A 23,799-nucleotide genomic window follows, 5' to 3' on the forward strand; every position below is an offset into this window, starting at 1 on the left:
AACAACCACCTGGTCTTAACAGATACAGGATGTGATTTTTAAATTCTGCTTAAAGAAATAGACTTTTAGGTTGAAAGTGAAGATGCTTTAAAAAAGAAAAAAAAAAGTCATTGAAATAGGATCAAGTAGTTCATACAGTTTGAAATTTTTTTTTTTTTAAGGATCTCAGCAGTCATAGAGAATGGGACTCTTTGGAGTGGAAACCATCTAGTATAGAGCATGTCGGATGGGGTGGAGCTCTGGCCTGTGGCTACATTTCACTGTCAGGACTGAGTAATCTATAAATGAGCTCTGCAGCTTTCAGGCCACCTTCTCACTCCCAGAGCCTGTGAGTACAGGAGACTTCCCCGCGAGCGCCAAGGCTCAGTGGAGGCAGCCATCCCTTGGGGAGGATCCTTCTCCATTTACTCCAGGGCTGGTTACTGGCAAACCCAGCGGATTGATGTAGTTCCATACGTGGCTTTAAACCAACCCCACCTCCCCGTTACATTGCATGAGATATTTTAACAGATCACTTGATCGTTTACGGGTTCCATAAGCAAAGCTTATGCCTTTTCCTTAGTGGTGTTGATGGTGTGGGAGTGGGCAGACAAAGAAGTGTGGGTTTGAGGTGGAGAAGTATTGCATTGTTTGCCAGATAAGCAGTAGTATGTAACTGTTCTGAGGCTTGGTGGTGGTGTAGTCAAAACCTGGTTCTGGGCAGAACCGCCCAGCTCGTGTTGTATGGTCGAAGGCTGTGCATAGGAGAGGCAGAGAGAACCACTTTTCTTCAGCCTGAAGGGAAGGCTAAAGGGAAATGTCTTGCTGTCTACAGCAAATGTTCAGAGAGATGCAGAGAGGGCAGAGGCAGGCTCTGCTCAGGAGCACAGGAGGGATGAGAGGCAATGGACAGAGTTACAACATGGGAAACTGATTTGGGAGAGAGTCTGCTGGAGGGCCAGAAGATGAAGGAGCTGGAGCACTTCCCCTATGAGGAAAGGCTGAGGGAGCTAGGGCTGTTCAGCCTGGAGAAGAGGAGGCTCAGGGGGGATCTCATCAATGTGTATAAATACCTGAAGGGAGAGTGCAAAGAGGACAGAGCCGGGCTCTTTCCAGTGGTGCCCAGGGACAGGATAAGAGGCAATGGGCACAAACTGGAACATGGGAGGTTCCCTCAGGAAACACTTCTGTGCTGTGTGTGGGTGACTGAGAGGCTGCGGAGTCTGCCTTCTTGAAGATCTTCAAAAGCTGCCCAGATGTGGCTCTGGGCATTTGCCCCCATTTAGCACCTGAGTTCTCCCCGCACCCCTAAGTCAGCCTTGCAACTGCTGGGCACAGCTGCTGTGTGACAGAGGGCAGTGGCACGGTGATGTGGGGAAACCAAAGGACACAAGGGCTGCCTGTGTAGTGTCGCAGAGCTGTGCTGTCATGAGCTATGCAGCACCCGAAGGGCAGGTTTGGGGTGCCAGGGGCAGCCAAACCTCCCTGCAGCAGTGACAGAGGGCTGAAGGGGCAGGCATGGTAAATAACCACTTGTGCAGCTTTTACAGCAGCTCCCTAATTAACAGGGGAGCAGAAAAACAAGGAGAAAAGTCGCACTTGCCCTTCTCCACAGCCAAGGCAGGCAAAAATCTGAAGCTCTGGGCTGTTCCTGTTTCTCCCCTGCTGTTGTTTTGGCTGGGCAAGGACAAGTCTGCAGCACTGCAGGTTTCTTGCCAAACCTGCGCATTCAGCAAATAAATCCAGAGGTGAGCTTTAATCACACTTTATGCAAGTGTAAGCAGAAACATTTTTAGTAGGCTAAGTGGACCTGCAAAGCTTACTTCATGTACTGTTTTTTTATTTTTTATTTTTTTAAATCCTTGAGTGGACTTAATAAATAAATAAAATTAATATTTTAATAATACGGTATAACAATATATAGTTAAATTGATGTTTAAATAGCATTTGCTGCCTTTTTTGCTAAAAAGTTTCATTAAAAAAAAAAAAGTAATGTCTTTATTATTTTTTCAGCCGGGGACCACGAAGCCCTGGGAACTGATCTCACTGAGGATGACAGAGCCGTGCTGACCCCCCGGCCTGGCAGGGGATACAAAGCCTGCTCGGTCACCAAAGCAGCCTCCCTGTTGTGGTGTGTGAGCTGCAGGCAGAAGCGAAAAGGATGCCTGGCTGATGCTGTGGGCAGTGCTGGGAGCAGCCGGGGCAGCCGCTGGCTGCTTCCCTCTGCTTTTCCCTGTCAGCGCCGCCGGCATCGCGTCTGAAACGCTCTTTTTGTGATTTAACAAATTCAGTAGCAAGACTGGCATCACGTTTCTGTTTGGAAAACTGGTGTCTCCCCTCTGTCCTCTCCTGCCACTGCCAAAAAAAAGAGGAGCAGCCTTTCAGCTCTTCCCAGACCAGGAGGTACCAGATCTCTCCTCAGTGAAAGAAAACAAAACCAGGGCAGAAGAGGTCCAAGACGGACTGAGCCAGCTCCCCCTCTGCCCAGCCCCACGCGCTCAGGGAAGCAGGCTGGCCGTCCTCCACCGTTCCTCCGCAATTAGCAGTTACTGCTTCCAAAGCTCTGAGGCAAAATTCAGCCTTGCAGAGGTTTCTGGATGACTTTCCTTTCAGTCCAGCACTCAAAGGCTTTACCATGCAGAAAAGCAGAGCGCTGCTACAACCACCGCATTGCTCAGCTGCCCATCCAATATCACTGAGTTGAAAATGTGTTAGTTATTCCAGTTTGAGGGGTTTCTTGATATCGCTGAACTGCTGTTTCGAAACCAGCGGTATTTTTCAAATTAGAATTAATAGTACCGGACAGGAGGAGGTTAACTTTCCCCACAGCCCCCCAGGGGCTGTTTGGCCTTTGCAGCTCGGCCAGCCCAGATAACAGGGTAACGCCCCGGTGTTTTGGCTGCGGCTGGGCCCTGTTTTCCCGGCGTCAAGGCCTTCTCTTTTTCTCGCTCAGCATCCCCAAGGCCCCCAGGCTGAGTGGTGGGTGAGGAGGTGGGAGGGGACAGATGTGGCCCAAAGTGGCCCCAAGGCTCCTTCCACACCTTAGCTCATCCTGTTCAGTGATAAAAAACTAGGAATCGGGGTGTCTGCCAAGGGAGCCATCGCTCAGAGCAGGGCCGGACACCGATCTGCTTGTGGGAGGTGAGGAGTGAGGCCTCTGCAGCATTTCCCTGCTCCTACCCCCTTGTTTTTCTTTCCCTGTTTTCCCTCCCGTCCCACGTGTGGTGGCGGGGGCTGAGGGAGCACCTGCGCGGCTGCTTGGCTGCAGGCCGGGCTCAGCCCACACTCACTGCTGTACTTTTTTTCTTTCCTGAAGTCTTCTGTCTGTAAGGAACAAAGGCGTCACGTCCAGGCTGCACCTGAAGGCCTAACTTTGCTGTAAAATCTTTGTTTTGTTTTTTTTTTTTTTTCAGAAGGTGTACTAAAGGGATGAATTTGGATACTACACTCAGCGTTAGAGAGCAGGGAGCAAGGAGTGGGCATGCAAGGCAAACGAATTCAAGCAGCAGCGTTGAAGCTGATCTGAAAGGCACACAGCAGCTGGAACAGATCGCTCCAGGTCATGTAGTCCAACCCCAACTCACTAGCTCTGTAAATGTTTGAAAACTGCAAATAGGAAGATGCAAGAAGCATAAGGGATTAAGGAGGGAAAAAAAAAAGGAACTTTTTGGATAAATTTACAAGAAATTAGCTGTTCTTTGTCAGTTTAGTGTATCTTTCACTAACAGGGAATGGACTAAGCTGGAATGCAGCAACCTAAGGCAGGTTTTATAACACCATGCTGGGGAATCTTGCATCAGTAGGCAGTGGGAAGAGGATGAGCAGTACTCGGGGCTGGCATTTGAGAAGTCTGATATTTTTTTTTTAGCTCTTGCTAACCTTCCTGTTTTCCTCCATTACACAGAGCTCCTTTAGAAATTACATGAGAGGTGGCGGCTGCTCGTACGTAATGGCAGGAGGAGCTCAGTTTTGGGGCTCTGAATTGCCTTGTCTCTCTTCCCTCTTCCCACGCAATCTGCATGCGGTATCAATGGCCTGCTCGGCACTTAAGGCAGGTCAGTTGGCTACAGGTAGGCGGTGGGGGCTTTCCTCCTGCAGTTACACTGGGTTCAGGGGAACACTACGACTTTCTCCGTCTAGCTACGCTGCAGTGCAGAGCTCTAAGGTCCCAAACATCAGCTGCTCCCTGTGGAAGCCGTTTGGCTGCTCTCTAGTGGAGAGTTGTGTCAGGACAAGGCATCGGTCGGAACAGAAGGGGAACTTGTGCATGCACACAGAGCTGCCTCAGCTTAGTTCTGGACCAGCAACTCGGGTAGACAAACATGCAACAAAATATATAAATCTGCAAGCCACCTGCTCTTTCGATCATTCCTATTCTGGGAGGATGAGAGAAGATCAGGTTTGAGACCAGCTAAGGAACCTACCTGCACAATTCCGTGGGACCTGAGGAGAGGCATCCATGGGTCTCCAGGGAGACCTGAGTGCAGCCTTCCAGTACCTAAAGGGACCTACGGGAAAGCAGGAGAGGGACTCTTCATCAGGGAATGTTGCAACAGGACAAGGGGGGAGGGCTTTAAACTAAAAGGGAGTAGATTTAGACTAGATATTTGGAAGAAATTCTTCACTCAGAGGGCGGTGAGGCACTGGAACACACTGCCCAGAGAAGCTGTGGGTGCCCCATCCCTGGAGGTGTTCAAGGCCAGGCTCGATGGGGTTTGGAGCTACGTGGTCTAGTGGGAGGTGTCCCTGACCAAGGGCAGGGGGTTGGGATTAGATGATCTTTAAGGTCCCTTCCAACCCAAACCATTCTCTGACTCTGCACAGCAGAAGGAAATGAGTAAAATAAAGCACAGGTAGGGAAACAGAATAGAAGATGTGTTACACCTGGGTGTTACTTGATCTTTGATCCTGGCATTGGTACCAAAGCAGGAGCAAAACCCTCAGGTCAGCTTTACAGTTGATGCATTCTGGCTCTAATGCTTAGCTGATATTTCAGAAAGAAAAAAAAATGCAGAACTGTATACATTAAAAATAATCATAGTCAATATTCCATAGTACTGTTATGTTGGCTGTGTCTGTACCTTTAAGTGAGCACTAATCAGAAACTGAGATTCTGATGACTGTATCTACATTTTAAGCAACTGTGACCTCATAGTCTCAAAATCAACATTTCAGACCTGAAAAATTCCAGGCAGACTGCCTCTCTACACCACTTTCGTACCATGAAGTTAAAAGTTCAATCATTGCTTTTGACAATGTTAAAAGGAAAAATAGAAAGCAAACAAGGAGCAGAAAAATTATTAAGAGTGAAACGTGATCCTGCAGCAGGAAGCAGCAGTTGGAGTTTTGTTTCGCTTTAGTGATGCTGAATTTCTGTTCTAGCTCTTTTACGGAATCAGTGCAAAATAAGATATGTAGCTTAAATCAGAAATAAGGAAAGTAAGTTGGGCATGAGTGCTTGAATAGTCAAATACCAAGCTCCTAGTGAGCAGATCTCACTGCGTTTTATCAAGGCCCCTTCTTCCCCTGTAATTACCAGCCTTCAAGAAACTAATTATCATCTTTAGACTGAGAAGTAAGATCAACGTGAAAATAAAACACATGAAATAGGTTGTCTGAACCCTCGTACCTCATACTGGTCTAAAAATTTTAGAAAGTATATTTTATTTCACATACATATATTTACATTGGCGGAAATAACAACACTGAAAATACAACATTTACACATTCACAGATGTACAGTTCTGCACTCTCTCCCCTGTTAAGACTTGGCACTCATCTTCTCTTTGCAATAATGACAACATCAATTCTCAGTAGGTCAAGCAACTGGAAGGTGTTACGAATTTTAAGACATATTGTTCTCTGCATGTGGTGCTGATATTCTTCAAGCTATTAGATGATGGGTTATTTCACTGGAGAAAAATGCCTCTTGCATGGCATTTACACAAGCTTCTATAAATTATAAGCATATAGGTTTATCTGTTTCAGCTTTACCATGCAATCAGCGATCCTTACTCTGAAGGTCTTAGTTATCTTTGTAGTAGTTATTAAAGTTGATTCGCAGTAGAAAGTCCTCCAAATGTGGCTGGTATCCTCTATTTACAAGCTTTGTTACCACTGGAAGAAAAACAAAAAATAAAATAAGCTTCAACTAAGATTAATATTCTAATGTCAGTCAGTATCTGTGCATTTTTGTTTAAGGAAAACAAACAAACAAACAAAAAAAACAGCCTACTGTTGAAATCTAAGGACAATGGATACAAATGTGTAATTTTGTATAAGACAGGTCCAGTATCTCTTTCTGGAATTATAAAAAATTTCAAGATGCAAGAGGAAGATTACATGTTGGTTTTAAGTGAAACTGTATTGTTCCAATGAAGAATATGCTTTCTGCAAGCTGCTTTTACAACAAGATGGGATGTTCTTATCATAGTACCAGCTGACCAGGAAGCATGTTTAGGTCCTATGGTGAACTCTGGGAGAGACGTTCTGCTGAAGTTTTCTTAGGCAAAGTCCAGTGTGAGAGAGGATATCAAACAAATTCTTAGGACAAATCCCTCAAATTCTATGAATAAACAAACTGACTGCTCTAAACGTCCTTAGTAACAAAGCAAAGGAGGCAACTGAAACTTCCTAAGCTCGTGAACATCCCATGCACTAACATAAAGGGAATCAGCAAGCAGCAGGAGCATGCAAGGAAGAAGGGAAGGTGTACAGTTAGAAGTCAGGGCCTGCACCACCGCCATTGAAGGCCAGACTACTTTGCATTGGCTTTCAATGGATACTGCATCGATGCATTGTGAAAGAGAGTACTTTACAATACACGGTGATTGAAAGAACAAGTGTAGATGAACAAGCACACATTGGTTTTGTAGTGCTAAATAAAGAGGGTGTAAAGAACTGGGTCACTCGGCAGGTTTCCTTACAGAACGCTTTATTAATCTCTGTCCATGAAGCAACCATAGATCTCGTAGTATGGGCTTAGGTGGCTCCCAGAGGTGTTCTGACTTCCTGCTGAATTTGGAAGCAGCCATTCTAACTCATCCTGAAATATCTGTTTTTGGTCCTTTGACACCATTTTTGGACACCCTTAAAGAATAAGAAGGGCAGCTCATTTCCTGAAGAATATAAACTGACTAGAAAATATTCTAGAAAAATAGAACTAAGGAAACATTCCACTTCCTCCAGGAATTAAGGGGGTTCTAAAAGAAACCAAACCCCGTGAATGACCTTTGTACTCAGGGGAAGGAGAAGTAACATCTACTAAAAACATAAGCAAGGTCTGAAAGAGAAATGGAAAGGAAAGATACATTTCTTCATATTATAGACTAAGCTGACAGCAAGAAGAAATTTTATCATGTTAAAGGACAAAACGTTTGGAATTGATCTGTGCAGTTGAGAAATACTTGCCTGGAGCATTGGATATAAGCTTCAAATACTGCGGGGAGGCTCTCTGAGCCTTAGTCTAACATGGGAGTCAGAACTTTCAAATCCCGTAACAACAGTAATATTCAGCTGATGCGGACAGATAAAGCTTAGAAGTAATTTTACTTATACCTATCTCTCATTGCTGCCAATAAAAAGTTCCAGAAGTCAATTCCAGAGGAAAGAGAAATGTAAGCACGTATGTGGAGAGCTAAGTGCTACATCTTTATTTTGCAAATTAGCAAAGATTTATGGTCAGTTTGGGGATATCTGTTAGACGCCTTGCGTGGACATTTTAATTGATGGATATGCAGACCTTTGCAGGTAACACAGATTTCATTTGGGAACTACATTTTCTAACACACAGTAAGTACACACATCTTCCTACTATATGCACCATGCTTCCAAAAGCTCTTTATAATATATTTTTTCAGTTGACTGTTTTCTTTTATCTTTGTCCCAGAAGTTACGCAATTTCTTACCTTTGAATAAGAAGTGGGAATAATACTTGAAAGTATTGTACGACTGCTGCATCAAACCAAAGTTGGGATGAACAGCCATCTGCTTCCCAGCATCAAAGCTCCACGACTGAGAGATCAGCTGGCTGCGGAACTTCAAAATGAGGCTGAAGATGCTATGTATAATGTTCATCACAGGGGCAGCCTTCTCGGTCAACAGACCTCTACCAAAACAAAAACAACGTTAAATGTAGTTGACATCATTTACGGGTCACAGGAAGAAAAAAAAATGGGGTGACAATCCTTTACATTTCCTCTTTAGTTGCTTTAAAAAACAATAAATACACAAGTCTGCAGCCAACTGCAACAGGGATTTTAAAAAGGGCCTAAACATAGTTTGCTTGCTATGCCAAGAAACTGATACTTGCACTTTTGTATGTGATTTCTAGAATGACTTGTACGTTTGCAAAAGAGATATAAATATCATCTCTTTTGATATTTGAAAATACACGCTGTCAGTTTCTTTGAACTCTAATCCCCTCTCATCCCATCACCCGGTATCCAAACAGCAACTGTAGGTAAGTATTTCTTATTAAAATTTAAAAAAAAAAGATATATGAAAGGACACAGGTTTCTTTTCTTGTCTATAATTTCTGTTCTCTACCTTCTTTTTTCTCTGCCTCCCCACTATCATTCTAGTGCATATACTTTAAGAAGAAACCAAATAAGCTCTAGCTGCTCTCCTCCAACTCCCACCACCCTCCTTCCTCGTGTACAGTAACCAAAGGGCTAAAAGCCTAAGATTCCTAAAAGACAGAGGTCTCTCGCACTGCTTGTGAATCTGGACAGAGGCATCGAGTCACATTTGTTCCTTCATGGTCTAGTCCTGGGCACTGCACGTGCATTAAAGGCATATTAAATGTACAGACGAAGCATTTTACAGTCCTTGAGCCAGGATTACTTGTGCCCACTACTCGTGCGGAAGGGAAATAGCATTCATTTACAGAGGCTATGATAAGGACAGGGGTGAGAAAAAAGAATTGTGGCAAGATTGCCTTTAGTCTTCAGATTAGAGCTGTCCAACCTGGGTGGACTTGAGGCTTGCAGCGACAGGGTGAACAGGAGCTGGAGACAGCTCCAAGGAATCTGGGGGACTAAGGATGGGTAGCTGAGGAAAAGCATCAACGTATGGATCTTGTTATGTGCCATGATGTTTATTTCCCTTCATAAGAAGGCTTCTACTCTAGGCAGTTTCATGTATGAAGACTACTTATACAAAGACTTAGTAGTCTTTATAGTCAGAAGTCAGTTTTGCACACATATGCTAGGCCAAACAGATGGGTAGACTGGCAGCTCCATTAACTTAAATATTTGAAGTAAAAATAAGCGTGCTCGCTTGCCTGAAGATTGCTTTGTTGAGGTATTCAGCATGTGTTCTGTGAATTTCTTCCAAGTTGCCAACAGAAGACAGTTTGTTTCCAAATTCACACCACGTAACGTGAAGAATCTGATTAGCAATGTAACCTTGGATAACTTTCACAAAATGCTGCATTTCGTGTTTATACAGCTGGAGCTGTCGAAACTGAACAGAATTTGATGCGCGACTCACTAGAGCTGAAAATAAAAACAGAAATATATTATCATCAGGACCCACTGAGACTGTCTAAGCTCAGGATTCTTAAAGGAATGAACATTTCTATTAGTAGAGCCTGCTTAAAATGCCAAGGAAGTTTCTTTATTAAACTGTGACTTCTGAAGCTTGACATGACTGCTTTAAATCATGTTTATCATAAATCGTCTAGCACAGAGTGCTAAAAGCATTTTAAACAGCACTTGTTATACTTACCAGTGCGTTTTAGGTGAAACCAAACATCCTTGAGAGTCCACACCATGTGCTTCAACTGGAGCAAAAAGGAGAAGATCTTGTTGTATTTATTCATGCAGCTCTCCGTTATGACAATATTCAGAGGCCAGTCAACCTAAAAGAAATAACCGAGTGCTGATCGTACTGCATTTTTGTGCTAGAAATTATTGGAATATTTCAGAGCATTTCAGAGACATATAAATTAATGCGTGTATATTCATAACGTAATGCAATGGCCAGGATAGGTAATTCCTGTAATTCCAATTACACAATTTTTGACTCCACTCTTAAAGGTATTCCATTACAGAATCATAGAATCATCGAATCATAGAATATCCCGAGTTGGAAGGGACCCATAAGGATCATCGAGCCCAACTCCTGGCACCGCACAGGTCTGCCCAAAAATTCAGACCATGTGACTAAGTGCACAGTCCAAACGCTTCTTAAACTCTGACAGGCTTGAAGCCATTATTAAGAACATATTCAACCACAGTACCAAAGAACCACGGTATCATTACAGTACTACTGCTTTCTACACATTTTCTTACCTTGTACCTGAGCTCTAAGCAACTCAGAGCATCGGGCGCGTTAGGCTTGAACACTTCAGGAAGGTACTTGAGGGCAAAAGAAAGATTGGAAGCAAGCTGGGTGTCACCATGAAGACTGTACTGTAACGCTTTATTCAGGATAGAATTAAGAACCAGTGGATTCAGCAATTCACCAGGTGTTTGCCCCGATCCAAGCTATGGGAAGAAGAAATCCTAATTACACAGTATTAATAAAGAGTGTTGTCTCTTGAACACAGGCGAATTAAAGTGGTGACTGCCCTCCTTGCCCCACCATTCTGACTAGAAGGTTCTACTTCTGCAGTAGGGATGCACAAGCAGCTTATTGAAGAAACTTCTGAACTATTTTTGTCCACAGCATGGAGGTAATCTCATACCTGCACTGATTTCTTTTTGACATGCTGGACCGCAGTTTGCTGTGGTTTGGGAGCTGCGAAGCTTTCCTGCTGCAGGGAACGCAGCCTTCAGGCTTCAGTGGGGCAGCAAGCCAGGGAGAGGACTGGTGCTGGCTCTCTGACTCCAGCCTGCCCATCTCACCGACTCAGCACCCTCAGAGGCACACAAATCAAGCTACTCAGAGCCTAAACCCCAGAGTGCTTTCACTAGTTGGGAAAAGGATATGCGTACATACCCTGGGATACAGGATACCGGCAACCGGATAAATTAACCCCGGCTATCCCTCCTACCTTGCTGCCTCCCCCTGAACACAGGGGTAAGTCACAAGAATGCAGTCTCATCAGAGAGCCCAGCACTCTCTTCAGATGCCCTCCCTTCTGCTCTATAGGGTATTTGTGGCAAGAGTTGGCATTTTACAACACGGGCCTTTGCACTGCGTCTCAAGCAAGTTGCAACAGGCTCTTACAACTTTGCTGCCGGCAGATGGGAGTAGGCAGAGCAATAATGCAGCAGTTTTCATAGAAAGCGGTGAAATTTCCTTCCCTAACTGTTAATCTGTCAAAGTTAGAAATTATTACTCTCAGTGTGCCAAAATTGCTGGGGAATAGGAAACATTACTCTCTTCCTTAGGATCTGAGCAAAGACCTTTTGCCTCAGTCCTTATGAGCTTAAAAGGGACAAGCTAGCATTCTAATTCATACCATTCTCTCATTTCCATCCAAATGAATCCAGAGGAGTTAAGCTAAAACCAAAAACAACCAAAAAACAAAGGTTAAGAAGACACAGCAAATACCTTCTCGAACAACAGGTCGCTGAGTGACTGAGCAAACTCCCCATCTTCCATTAATAAAAAATGTCTCAGTGCTTCAAAATGCTTCTCTACGTTCAGTTCCACAAAGTAGTAATCAACTATTGCTTTGTTCACAAGAGAAACACTAAGAATGAAAACACAGAAAAGGTATTATTTTTACAAGGAACTCCTTCTTACTGATAACATTCAGCTGTGGCTACTTCAGGCTGACGCTCCAGTACTTTGATATCCGAGACAGGATGACATTCACATAGGCCAAAAGAGAACGAGACAAAGCTTATGATCAAAAATCTTCATCCAGAATATGCCGGAATTAAAACCTACCACTTCAGAAAACTGGGCTTAAACTTTAAATCATGTAATTTGCTTACCAGGGACAGGCTAATTCTGCCAGCACACAGCTCAGACTTAACGTACTCTGCTTTGCTGAAAACATTCACCTGTATGCATGTACCTCTTGTAGCCAATACGGATGTTTAAAACTAAGCTGGTGAATTAGACCTTTCTATATAGAACTTATATACCATTAGATAGATTTATAAGATGGTCCAACACATATGTGGTTTCCTTATATATACCAGCAGCAACAAAAACAACTTCTATTAAACTTCAAAACAGCCTTGAGGACAATGGAGTTCCCATAGAAACGTAAAATATATCCTACTCAATATGCACAAGCTTTCACATAAACGATTTTGTTTCCTCATCTTTCACCTACCAAAGAAAGCACAAACCTTATAAATAATACACTGCAATGCAAACTGCTGCAAAATCCAGCATTCTGATAGCAAACTCTTCCCCTCTAAGCCTTTGTATGTCAAAACAGACCTTCAATTTTTTAATTTACGCATAAAAATATATGTTTATGTTACTATTTATAATATAAATCTGAACTTTTTGGACACCCACTGGACCACTTCTGGAAGCAAAGAGAAATTTCAGGAAAACACATCTATGTGCAACTCTAGTCTCAAAAAAGAACTAATGAAGAATACTTCATGAAGTGTGAAGAATTAATCGGTATAATATGGATTCCCTATTTCTAACAGGTACTCACTGAGAGACAAGTGGAGCAGTAATAGAACGTTTCATCAGCACTGGCAGGGACAGGAGCTCACTCAGCTGTACAGCTGTTTCATCTGTTGCTGACTGTACCATAGGGTCCACAGGAAAAGTGTATGATCTTGGTATCACATGATGCAGGAGATGGGAAACAGGTAGTTCTGCTAAATTTAAAAATATACAGACATTGTAAGTTATTATACTTAAGCGATGTGATGATCTGTTTCTATTAATCTCCACAAGCCCCTCTACATTAGAAAAACATAACGTGTCAACATGTATTTCTCATCTTTGTGCCTAGAAACAAATTGTTTAGCTGCTGCAGTTCATAATATTGATAATTTACTGGAAATTCAGATGGTTTTTCTGGCACTCAGCTTTCTTGCTCAAGTTTACTGCATCTTCCCCTTGATCTACTATTCCATGAGTTCTACTCACACATCAAATCATAACTATCTTGGTATTTTTCAATACAATACTGATCCGATAAGGCTTTCAAATAAGCTTGTTCTTTCTTCCACGTATCTTCCTCTTCCTCATCCTTAGTTTCGGGAGCACTAGGTTCAGAAAGCACAGTTTCTTGAGGCCCAGTATCCGGTGGAACTGATTGTTCAGGTTCTTCTGCCTAAAAGAAAAAAAAATGGAAAAATAACTCTTATGAGAGCTGCTGGTTTTGTCTGTTCACACTTCATGTGTTCTTACAGGTGACTGACTAGTTGTTCCATTTGAAAATAAGAGAGCTTACTTGCCTATACTGTTTTGATGTGCAAAACCCAAACAGTATTACAATGATTAATGAATTAAGACTGACTTACTACCTTAACTACCAGACCACTTAATCCTTTGTAGGAACAGGAAGTCTTCTGCACTACTAAATTTGTTTCTTACCTGTACACTCTGTGAGGAATCTGGAGAAGGGTCCTTGCTGACCCCATCTGCAATTACTGTAATTACAAATAAAGACAATTACTCAGACCTGCTCATAGTACTTAGTTCATACTTCAGATCTGCTCCCAAAGTTGTTCAAAATTTCTCTAATGGATCTAGACTGTCATAAAACAGCCACATCAGTAGCAGTCCCTCCCCGCAGTCCAACCCAGGCAGCTTTGTGCACGTTCTCTATCAAGGGTCACATGAGGTCCTGTTTCACGAAGTTTCAGGCCCTTTTTAAAAATTATTTTTATTTCTCTGTTTCTTTTATATAGGAGACAAGACTAAGTTAAATTCTTGCCTCCGAATTCTAACAGCATCTAAAAACATACACAAGGAATTAAGAAATAAGTACGCATTTTGAACATAAACATTTACAGTGACTTTTAAGACCTCTTAAATGCTGACCGAATAAATGTAATTTTATTTTACCCTCTTGTTTCTCTTCTGGTGTACATTCTTTTTTGTCATCTTCAGTACTAGCATCAGGAAAGACTGGACCACTGTCAGATGATTGTGACTCTGGTGAAATCTTTTCCTTAGCTTGTGATGTTTTTCCTTCCTTTCTACTCGCTTCAGCAGGAGATAATTCTTCATTGTACAGAAGCAGCTGAACTGTTGAGTCAGATGAAGGGCCAGAAATGGTTTTACGATGAGGTATCGGATCATCTTCTGTAGATGGAGCCCACTTCCCTATCTGGATACTTGACTGGGATGCATGACCAAACGGGCTCCAACGAGATTTCGAAGGCTCTGTGTCCGAAACTAGTTCTCCAATTTTGATGTGTGACTGTGAGGCATGCCCGTGGATGTTCCAGCGAGGTCTGGCTGAGACAACCTCTGACACGTTTTCACCGATCTTAATATTGGCATCAGATGCATGGCCGTGGATGTTCCACCGAGGCCTGGCAGGAGCTACATTTGACACATACTCACCAATCTTAATATTGGCTTCTGAAGCATGTCCATGAATGCTCCACCTAGGTCTCGAGAGCTCTGCCCCTGAAGCATATTCCCCAATTTTAATATGAGCTTCAGAAACGTGCCCATGAATATTCCACCGGGGTCGGGTAGACTCAACTTCAGGAGTGTAGCTGCTGATTTTTATATGGGAGTCGGAAGAATGCCCGTAAGGATTTGAACGTGGCTGGTAAGTGTCCACCTGAGGCACATATTCTCCCACTCTAATGTTGGCATCAGATGCATGTCCGTGGATATTCCACCGAGGCCTTCTATACTCCACGTCAAACACATTTTCTCCGACTCTAACGTGTCCCTGCCAAGCAGCAGATGGCCTGAGGACTGTATTAAAATCATACTCGTTTTGCTGATGTACTGATGTATTGCCTTCTCCTTCCAGCGTTCCACTCAAGACAGACTGATTTTCATTTAATTGAGAAGTCTCAGAGAGATCCGAGTTAATATTTCGAAATGCTTCATCTAGCAAGGATCCTTGCATGCTAATGGCAACGGGTTGTTCCTCTTGTGGCTTTGATAAGAAATCTTCTATATTCACATTGGATTCAGGTGAGGAATCAGCACCGTACAGAGGGCTGCATGCTTGCTCTGAACTTTGGGGATTGCTTTCAGCCCCTGCAGCTTTAGGCTGAAAATGCTGACCAGCATTATTATTCGTCACCTGTGGCATGGTCAATGTTTTGTCAGTAGAAGTAACATATTCCAGTCCAGGCTCAGATGCTTTTCTGTCAGCTCGCTCACTAGAATGCAGAGGTTTCACAGATGATACCTAAAAGAGAAACGATTATTTCACTGTATGGCTAACTACATAACCAAGCTACTTACTAGGGTACCACTTTATTACATGTGAAATTTTAAATTTTCTGATTTTTCACATGTATTACAAATACTGTGGTACCTACTCACCCTGCTGCTGTAATGAACCTTCGGTTTACTGAATGGAACTGAACTACGAAATGAACTCCCCGAGGGAAACCTGCAACACCTACCTGGAGTTTATGTAAGCAAATAAACTCACTTGTGAATGTGGATCTTCCACAACGGTGTTTCTTTCTAAAGCCAAATGGCACTGTTTATAAGGAATAATATCTAATTTTCTCCTGTAGTTTCCATCTGGAAGTTTTTCTAGCATTTCCTGTAAGTAAAAACGACAAAACAAAAGTCTTACAATGTACCAAGTACTACATTTTCTACAGAACATTTCTTTAAATCTTTTCAGAAAATACCTCGATGCGTTTTTGATCTTCCAACAGAAACTTAATACGGGCTGTTTCCAACTTGTGTCGCTGGATTTTCCACAAAGCTCTTTGTTCCCTACGGGCTGCATCATCAGAAAGTTTGCTATAATGGTCAATTAATTCTTGCCTAAATGAAAGTAAAAACAAAGTTAAGTTACAGATTTCCACAAACTAATTTTCCTCTTCCTCTGAAGAATAAGCCCCTTTGGAACTTCAGAACTGAGAATTAAATTTTTAACAGTAAAACACAGAGGCTTCATTTACAGAGCAGTAACAAGAAGAGGGAACAGGACTGTATTCTTAGCATATATGTGTTCCTATAACTATGCTTGTATGTCTTTCATTTTTGTAAGTATTTTTGGATCTAACAGTATAAAATGAAATAAAACTAGATACATAACAAAAGCAAAACAATTAATTATCAGTGCAAACTCCTCTGTCTGCTTTTTACTTCTGATCTGAAACATACATGTGACCATTTTTGCTGTGGGCTTAGCTTTTAATTCTAAAATGTACCTAAGATTTTTCTTCAACCTCATAACAAAAAATGGACTGGACATGACTGGCACAAATCAGTGGGTCCCAAACTCTTGAACTGCTAAACTATGCTAAATCATAAACTTGCTCATAGATCACAAAAACTCCTTGCATCCATCTTTTAACTGCAAACATTACCCTTGTAGGGCAATGTCTGGGAACTGCTAATGCCATAAATTGCAAAATGAAGTATTTTTTTCTGAGGTCTTTATGATGGTTTCGGAGTATCTAAGCTTGGGAAGACTAGTAAGATACAGTTACCTTGCTTTTTTTTCCAGTTCTTCTTCTAAAGCTTTCAGTCTTCTTTCTCTCTCTCTGAGCTCTCGGGCATAGCTGAAATCATCATCAATCTCCTCTTGTTTTATTGCAAGGCGACGCTGCATAAATATTTAAAACCTTTAAAAGCCACTCTCAATACCAGCTGTGATGTATGCATCTGCACAAAGTTCTTATTTGCACCTCGTGAGCTATCCATTCAACTTAAATACTGTAATTCAAAATAACCTTTCAATGATTTGTCTAAGAAATTCACTTAGCCTTTAGAAATACCTCCTGGTCTTTTGCAAATTGCTCCTTCAACTTCAGAAACTGTTCGCGCTTCTTTGCATCCAAAGCCATTCGTTCTGATATTTGTCGATCTGTATTTCAATAAAGATACTGTTATTTTACATTAACAAACCCACTAGGACACAGGAACACATGAAACTCCATCACAGCTTACCATTAATGGCTTTTAGTACTTTGCTAGCACTTTCTCGAGCATGAACAATTAACTCTTGTTTGGCTATTTCCATGCGCAAATCCTAAAAAAATATAAAAATCAACCAACTGAAAAAAAAATCAACTGGTAGAAATATTTCTATTATTTTAGACTTGAAAATACACTGCTGCTAGGACAGAAGCACACTTTAAAATTAATTCATGATTACAGTACCCAAATATGAATCCAGCAATTCTTTAAAATGAAAGTATATAATCAGTTAAAATTATTACTGAAAGCTTATTAATCTCTAGACCTTACATCAAACCAAACCAATCCAATATACATATACATTGATGCAATATGAAAGACAGAACTAAAAGTGTCCTGACAAAATGATTAGCCATGCAAATTATAAAAGGAGTATTAGCTGAACACTAATTAGCTTGTTGCATTTGTTAAATTAGAATCTAACAGTATTTTCAGTGCTTTTCAGCAGCAAGGCAAATCTCTTGCTGCAAAGAACTAAGATGGAATTCCAAGCCTCCTTGAAAACATGAAAATGCTGAGAAATAACAACACACTGCCTCACGTTTTGTAAGTTGTCTTCGAAGACTATTTGCTGCACTAACAGTTCAAACAGCAATTGGCCAATGAGAAAATTACGACCATGAATATAAATCCTTTCAAAGTTACAACATAAAATGAAGAATGAGTATTCAAGAAAAGAAATCCCAACAATCAGGTCTTTACTTTTTCATTCATTTACCTTTTCCTCCTTGCTTATAGAACTGTATCGGGCAATTCTTTCCATTCGACCTACGTACACTGCACAATCTCTCTCTATTTCTTTCAGCTCCTCAAGTGAAAAAATAACTGAAATTCGGGGAACAGGTATATCTGACCAACATATATAATGCTGAAAAACAAAGAGAAATTTACTTTTAAATACATTTTTAAAATTGCAAAATGTTAGATTATGAGCTCATATTACAATTTTTCTTTTAAACTTAACAATGCTTAAAGATACGGATACAACCTTCCACAGAAGATATACATTCTAATAATATCTAATAATAACACCACTTATAATCCCCACAGATCCCCACCTAATAGGGACTGTCTGGAATGTAACTAACACCTACAGGAGTGAGCTCTACACAAGACATGACTCTTAAAAGTATCACCAGTGCACATCAGAGTACCTATTCTCTAAGCTAAGTAGCATAATTCTTCTGCTCCCCCCTTACCCTCCCTGAATCTCTGATGCAGTTTTACTTGGTGAAGAAAACAGATTGGTAAGCTTTACAAAAACAGTGTGCAAGCACGCTCACACTGGATTCCCCAGTCTGTTGATACAGACCAGTGTTAGCATAAGCAAAATGAAAAAACAACTGTTCAGGGTGTTATCATAGAAAGGGATGAAATATGACTGGCATTCTTCACACAGATGGAAGACGACTGAACCTGGGTTCCCCAAATCCTGGGGGAATGATTGAGCAAAATACTGCGTTAGTGACCAACAAAGCTGTCATTTATGATGGAAATGATTGCTGAGAGTTTTGCAAAGAGCCTGGTACTACTGGAGCACCTGAGTCATGGTTTGAGAATGCTTATCAGAGCAGACTTAGGAGAACTAGCAGAGGGGCATCTCGCTTGAGATATCAGGCTTATGACTGATATCTGATATTGAGCTGCCCAGCTCTGACAAGACCGGGCTGCTCTGACCTTAAAAGAAAGAGAACGCTTTTTACTTGGGAAAGAATGCCTACAGATTTCAGACACCTCAGTGGTTGTTTCACTGGTACACACGCACAGAAAAGAGTGAAGACAAAAAGTACTTTAACATGTTCTTCTTACCAAGTACAAAACTTGTTCTGCAAAATACAAATAAACAACTATTTAAGCTCTTTTTGGAAAGGTAGTGGTAGAGATGAAATACAAGAGCTATGCAGAACTGAGTCAAGACCTAGTAACTAACGTATCTCTAGTGAAAAATGGAAGGCACTTGCTTGGAAGCCTACATCACTCCTGCTTTTACAACGGAAAACAAGAAATCTAGCCTGTGCATTGTATATGATAAATCTGATGCTGTTAAAAATGTGTATTTCTGTAGTTCAGATATTAGCAAGCACAGTGGATAATCAGATCACAAATACTTGAGAACAAATACTTGACTTTCATGAATCAACCTCTTACTTATGCAATACCATTTACCAATAAAGGAATAACCTTGCTAAAAACCTAGCAAAAGTACTCTAAAGAGACGTGATTGTTTCAATATAATAGGAAAGAACTAAACCAATACTTACCCTAGGACAACACAATTTCAGCAAGTTTATGGTTTTTCCACATATGTATACATCATTAGCAATATGTTTAAGAAATACCGGGACACAATCTTCTACTTCTTTTGAAATCAAGACATAACCATGAGTCCAGTAATGTTTATCTGCATATCAAATATATATATATATATATAAATTTTTAATAATTTAATTAACGGCAAAATTGCTGTACATTAGAAATGTTCTGTATGCATACCATACCTCTGAAACAAAGATAATCCTCATTCACCTGGATCATAAATTCTCCATAAACATCTCTGAATACACCACTGTATACCCAATCATAGATAAATCTAAAAGAAATATAATTAAACAATATTGAAAATCAATCCTCTTGCCTTCTCGTCTTTATTACGACCAAATAAGTATATTCTTTAAAACATCAAAGCACATAAGCTATAGACAGGATAAAAAAAAGCAATTAAGTGCTGTCACAGTGATATTTAAAGATATATACAGGACTGTGTGTATACAGGACATGTTTCTTAAAAGAAACCAACTTTATATAGAATATTTCAGTGATAATTAGTTAAGAACAAAGAACACTGCCCTAGTTATTCCTGTATGTAAATTTATTAAGTATATATTAAAAACCTCCAGTCACATCAGTGACACACACTTCAGTCTCATCAGAGTACAGAGAGAGCGAGAAGCAGGACAGACTTATTTTAAAGAGATGTGGTGGGAAGAAACTGAAAGGGTGTAAAACAAAGATACAATACCAAGCACTTTTTCTCTGGACCTAGAGACATTTTTAATATGTGAACAATAACGAGAACACCTATTTTAGAATATTCTTGCTTTTTCGTATTTCCTCTGTGCAATACCAAACTTTTAAAGAAATAAAAAAAGCAATTACCTGAAGCTATAGATAAAAAGGTTCAGAGCACCTTGAAGTTAATCTTCTCTTTTCTTAATAGTTCCTATACTAACATCCTTTCTAGAAGCTGGGCCAGTGAAACAACAGGAAACCTTTAGTGCAGGAACCACAGTTCAATTTTAAGGTATTAAGTAAAAAGAACTTTTCATGTATTAGAACTGACGTTTCTATTATCTATTGGAGCAACAACTTCTATCAGTTAATTTCTTTCAGGTTGATAAATGAGTGAGATAACACTTTCTTCAGAGGATGGATGCCTCCTTCCATGGCAGCCCTGATAGTCTATAATTGATGTTTTGATAAATATAAAGATCTGCAACAAATTCAGGAGTCAGTGCTGTACATAACTATGTATTAGTACACGTAATTTCACGTTTTTCAGGTTCCTAGTGATGCCATGACATCCCGCCCTTGGTATTTCAGAAACCTGACTGCATGCTATAAGTTGCAGGGCAGAAGCTGTTTCAATAAATCTCCTGTTAAATTGAGGAAATCTGAAATTAAATTTCTCTGAAGAATATTTTAAATTAAAGGAAGAAAAACTAAGAAGGGTGTTCGTGTTCTAATTTTCAGTTTAGAACATTTTGACAGATTTTGTTTTTCTTTTTAATATTATTGTATTTATTAAGTATCATAAACTGATGATGGACTACAGCTGTAATTCCTGTAAATAGCTATTTAAAAAAAAATCAGTAGTGTCTCTTCAGAAGTATATAAAATAACGATTTCTAAATTGATGTGTAGTGCATAACAAAACTGTGCCAATCCAAGGAACTCTACTTCCTACTGTTCATTATTTATATCTACTTAATGAAAAATATTATTTTTTATCATTATTATTTTTAATTATTATTTTTGTGCTTACTGAAAAGCTCATAAACACAGTGGAAATAAGCATGAACTTTCCTAGTTTGCAAAACACCAAGAGAAATGCATCATTTACCAATTTCAGCATTTTACATAAAACCCATATGTTGTTACTGAGCTGGAAAAGAGAGGGAAAGAAGCATTCAGCAAAATGAACGGATCTGAATATGTATTTAGCAGATACAGTCATATCTTATATTTTGTCTGAAAATGTTAAGAGCAGTTGTTAGCAGTTAGCAGAGTTACTGACCATATTGCAATTTAAAATTGCGCTTAAACACAGCTATGCACAGAACAGCATGGACGTACCTTGTGTACGGTTCACAACTCGTCTTCAACAAAGACAGAAGAACCGGATAATGCTCATTGCTACAGTTGTTGAGAGCCTCTTTGTACAGATATGAAAGCAATTTCACACCCTAAAAAAAAGAAAAAAATATTCTAATATTAGATGAAAAATTCCACTACAACTTTAATCGCAAAAGATTGCTGAATCCATACCTTTAGATCTGTTTCACTAGACAGAGAAGTCTGGATTCACCTTACTTTAGATCATAACTGCAGTTATGATGACTTTATCTGAGCTAGATAACTCATTGTCACTTCAAACATACCTGTTTCTCTCCAGTGACTATAGAGTTGGATCAATTTGATTTGCTACAAACATCTCCTTTAGGATGAAATCAAATGCACTCTAAAGCTTATTTAGGGTCCTTTCTTTACTTCAGGATTTGACAATAGAGGACAAAATTCCAAATCTTTTAAATACTGGAGAAAACACCCCAACATTCTAAGTAAAGGCTGAAGGTCATATATTTGGTAGTGCAGAGACTAAGTATTTTATGTAAAATCCTACCTATTTTTGAAAAACATTGTCATTATTGTAACCAGAACAAAACATAAAAACATCAAATCAATGATTACCGTAGGGAATGAAGCACCAGCTCCGCCACTGATCCCCAGTGTTGTTGTTCCTATGCCACAAAGTTCAGCTAGATATCTATAAAAAACATCAAAGCATATGTAAGAAATTCAGTCAGAAGACTCTGAGATCACAGTGAACTTTGCTATAGCTGAGTATCATACAACAACCCTATGGTCTCATCTGAATGATAAAAGGGATAACAAAGAAATCAAATGTAAGACTTTACATGTTTTTCCTAGTACATTCAGGGATATAAAGAAGTCTTCCTGTGAAAATGCAGGAAAAATACTGAGAGTCTATAAGAATGTTTCACATTGTCTCTTACAGTATACAAGAAAGAATAGATTGTATTTTTTCTTCTATGAAAAGCTCACATATTTAATGTTATTCTCTTACCTCAACTGACGACCTAATTTTCTGAAGAGAAAGCTGATTGTTAGAAGACTTAAAGTAGGAGGCGTTGACAAAACACAGGCTCGGTAATATTGAAGATACTTTCTCAGACCACTTGTGAAAGCCTAGTATCAATAGAAAATATTTACAAAGTCTTAAAGTTGGTAATAGCCTACTTTTATCTTGCATCAATTGTATCAGCAGGAAAACAAACCTTTAGTAAAATATTTTGTGTGTGAAGGTGAGAGGGACTTGTATACAAAGGAAAGGGTCCACAGAACTTCAGACACTCCAACTAGCCAGATGACTCCTTTATACTCTTTCTACATCCAGTGCACAGATGTACTGTACCCAGGCACACTACAATAGAGCCTCTTGGTTCATCTTCACGGAATTGCCCTTTTGAAGAGCTTCCCATTCTCTAACAGCTCTATGGTGAACCTAGGGAAACCTGTTTCCTTACTTCCATGCCTAGACTGGATAATGGAAAAAAGCTCCTCTGAAATGTCTAACTCTTTCTAGCACGACTAGGAATTGAATATGACTTTTTATTATTAGCATAACTATTAGCATAACTGCAAATCAAGCATTAAGAAGGCATACATTTTCATAACTAATCCTAGATGAATGCCCTGCCTTAGAAAGAGATGAATTCAATTGATACCACACAGTGTGCATCCAGCTCAGCATAAGATACAGAGGGCTGACATGGAAAATTTGCACTTAATTCTGAACTAAGAAAAAGTAATTAAAGCTATTAAAAATCATGTTTCTCTATTTCAGTTTCAAAGTATACCTGTAATATATATTATATATATACACACACATACTGTATTAAGAAAGCTAATATATTTTAAATTTGTATGTTTTAATGTATAAATGTTTCTAAAATGTCTAAAAATTATATCCCTTTAGATTTCAACAAAACAACATGATTAAACAAATCATACTACAGGTAACGAAGTTCTTTTATCTGTTGTTTCAGTGCAGGCAAACCCTAAGTGCCCACAGCTCTGATTTAAACAGGGCTTCACAATGGCACTGTTCATTGCTGACCTGGGATGAGTAAATATAAATACTTGTACTGAAATCCTTTACAGTTTTGCAGAAAGCAGAAATTCCAGCCTTACATGAAATCAAAGTTACCTTCTCAACCTAAAATAAGTGGCCCATTAAATCTAGATGATTTAATTCAATCGTGCTACCTGAAACACAAGCCCTTTGTTGTATGACGAATCTAGGACTGGCTGAAGAGAGAAACGACTTAGCCGCGTGTAATAGGTTCCATATTCTGCAACTTCCGAGAGTAGGTTGTGCATCGTCTCCGGCGATGTTCCAGATACATAGACTCCCTCCTTTATCACAAATGTCTGGGCCGCCTAAAAGGAAACAAGGAGAAATAAAAAAAACAAACAGCTTCAAATATTTCACAGCTGTATTCT

The 23,799-nt window shown here is 40.1% G+C and overlaps 1 protein-coding gene across 4 annotated transcripts in view; it reads right to left on the bottom strand.

Annotated features, from left to right (window-relative positions):
- Positions 1–98: 98 nt before the first annotated feature.
- The window catches only part of TUBGCP6 (tubulin gamma complex component 6), a 30,659-nt gene continuing 6,958 nt past the window's right edge, over positions 99–23,799 (bottom strand). For all 4 annotated transcript variants that reach the window (XM_080574733.1, XM_080574734.1, XM_080574732.1 and 1 more), the window contains exons 5-26: positions 23,563–23,736; positions 22,361–22,482; positions 21,964–22,039; positions 21,349–21,458; positions 19,494–19,585; positions 19,257–19,396; positions 17,714–17,863; positions 16,966–17,047; positions 16,794–16,882; positions 16,506–16,621; positions 15,696–15,834; positions 15,488–15,604; positions 13,924–15,238; positions 13,450–13,505; positions 13,000–13,186; positions 12,557–12,725; positions 11,482–11,623; positions 10,275–10,469; positions 9,709–9,841; positions 9,263–9,476; positions 7,887–8,086; positions 99–6,096 (exon numbers count right to left, since the gene is read on the bottom strand). In XM_080574733.1, coding sequence (XP_080430859.1) covers positions 6,005–6,096; positions 7,887–8,086; positions 9,263–9,476; positions 9,709–9,841; positions 10,275–10,469; positions 11,482–11,623; positions 12,557–12,725; positions 13,000–13,186; positions 13,450–13,505; positions 13,924–15,238; positions 15,488–15,604; positions 15,696–15,834; positions 16,506–16,621; positions 16,794–16,882; positions 16,966–17,047; positions 17,714–17,863; positions 19,257–19,396; positions 19,494–19,585; positions 21,349–21,458; positions 21,964–22,039; positions 22,361–22,482; positions 23,563–23,736 — 4,110 coding nt within the window. In that variant the 3' untranslated portion in view covers positions 99–6,004. The remainder of the gene's footprint in view (positions 6,097–7,886; positions 8,087–9,262; positions 9,477–9,708; positions 9,842–10,274; positions 10,470–11,481; positions 11,624–12,556; positions 12,726–12,999; positions 13,187–13,449; positions 13,506–13,923; positions 15,239–15,487; positions 15,605–15,695; positions 15,835–16,505; positions 16,622–16,793; positions 16,883–16,965; positions 17,048–17,713; positions 17,864–19,256; positions 19,397–19,493; positions 19,586–21,348; positions 21,459–21,963; positions 22,040–22,360; positions 22,483–23,562; positions 23,737–23,799) is intronic.

Source organism: Anser brachyrhynchus, assembly GCF_964034855.1.
Source record: "Anser brachyrhynchus genome assembly, chromosome: 1".
NCBI lineage: Eukaryota > Metazoa > Chordata > Aves > Anseriformes > Anatidae > Anser > Anser brachyrhynchus.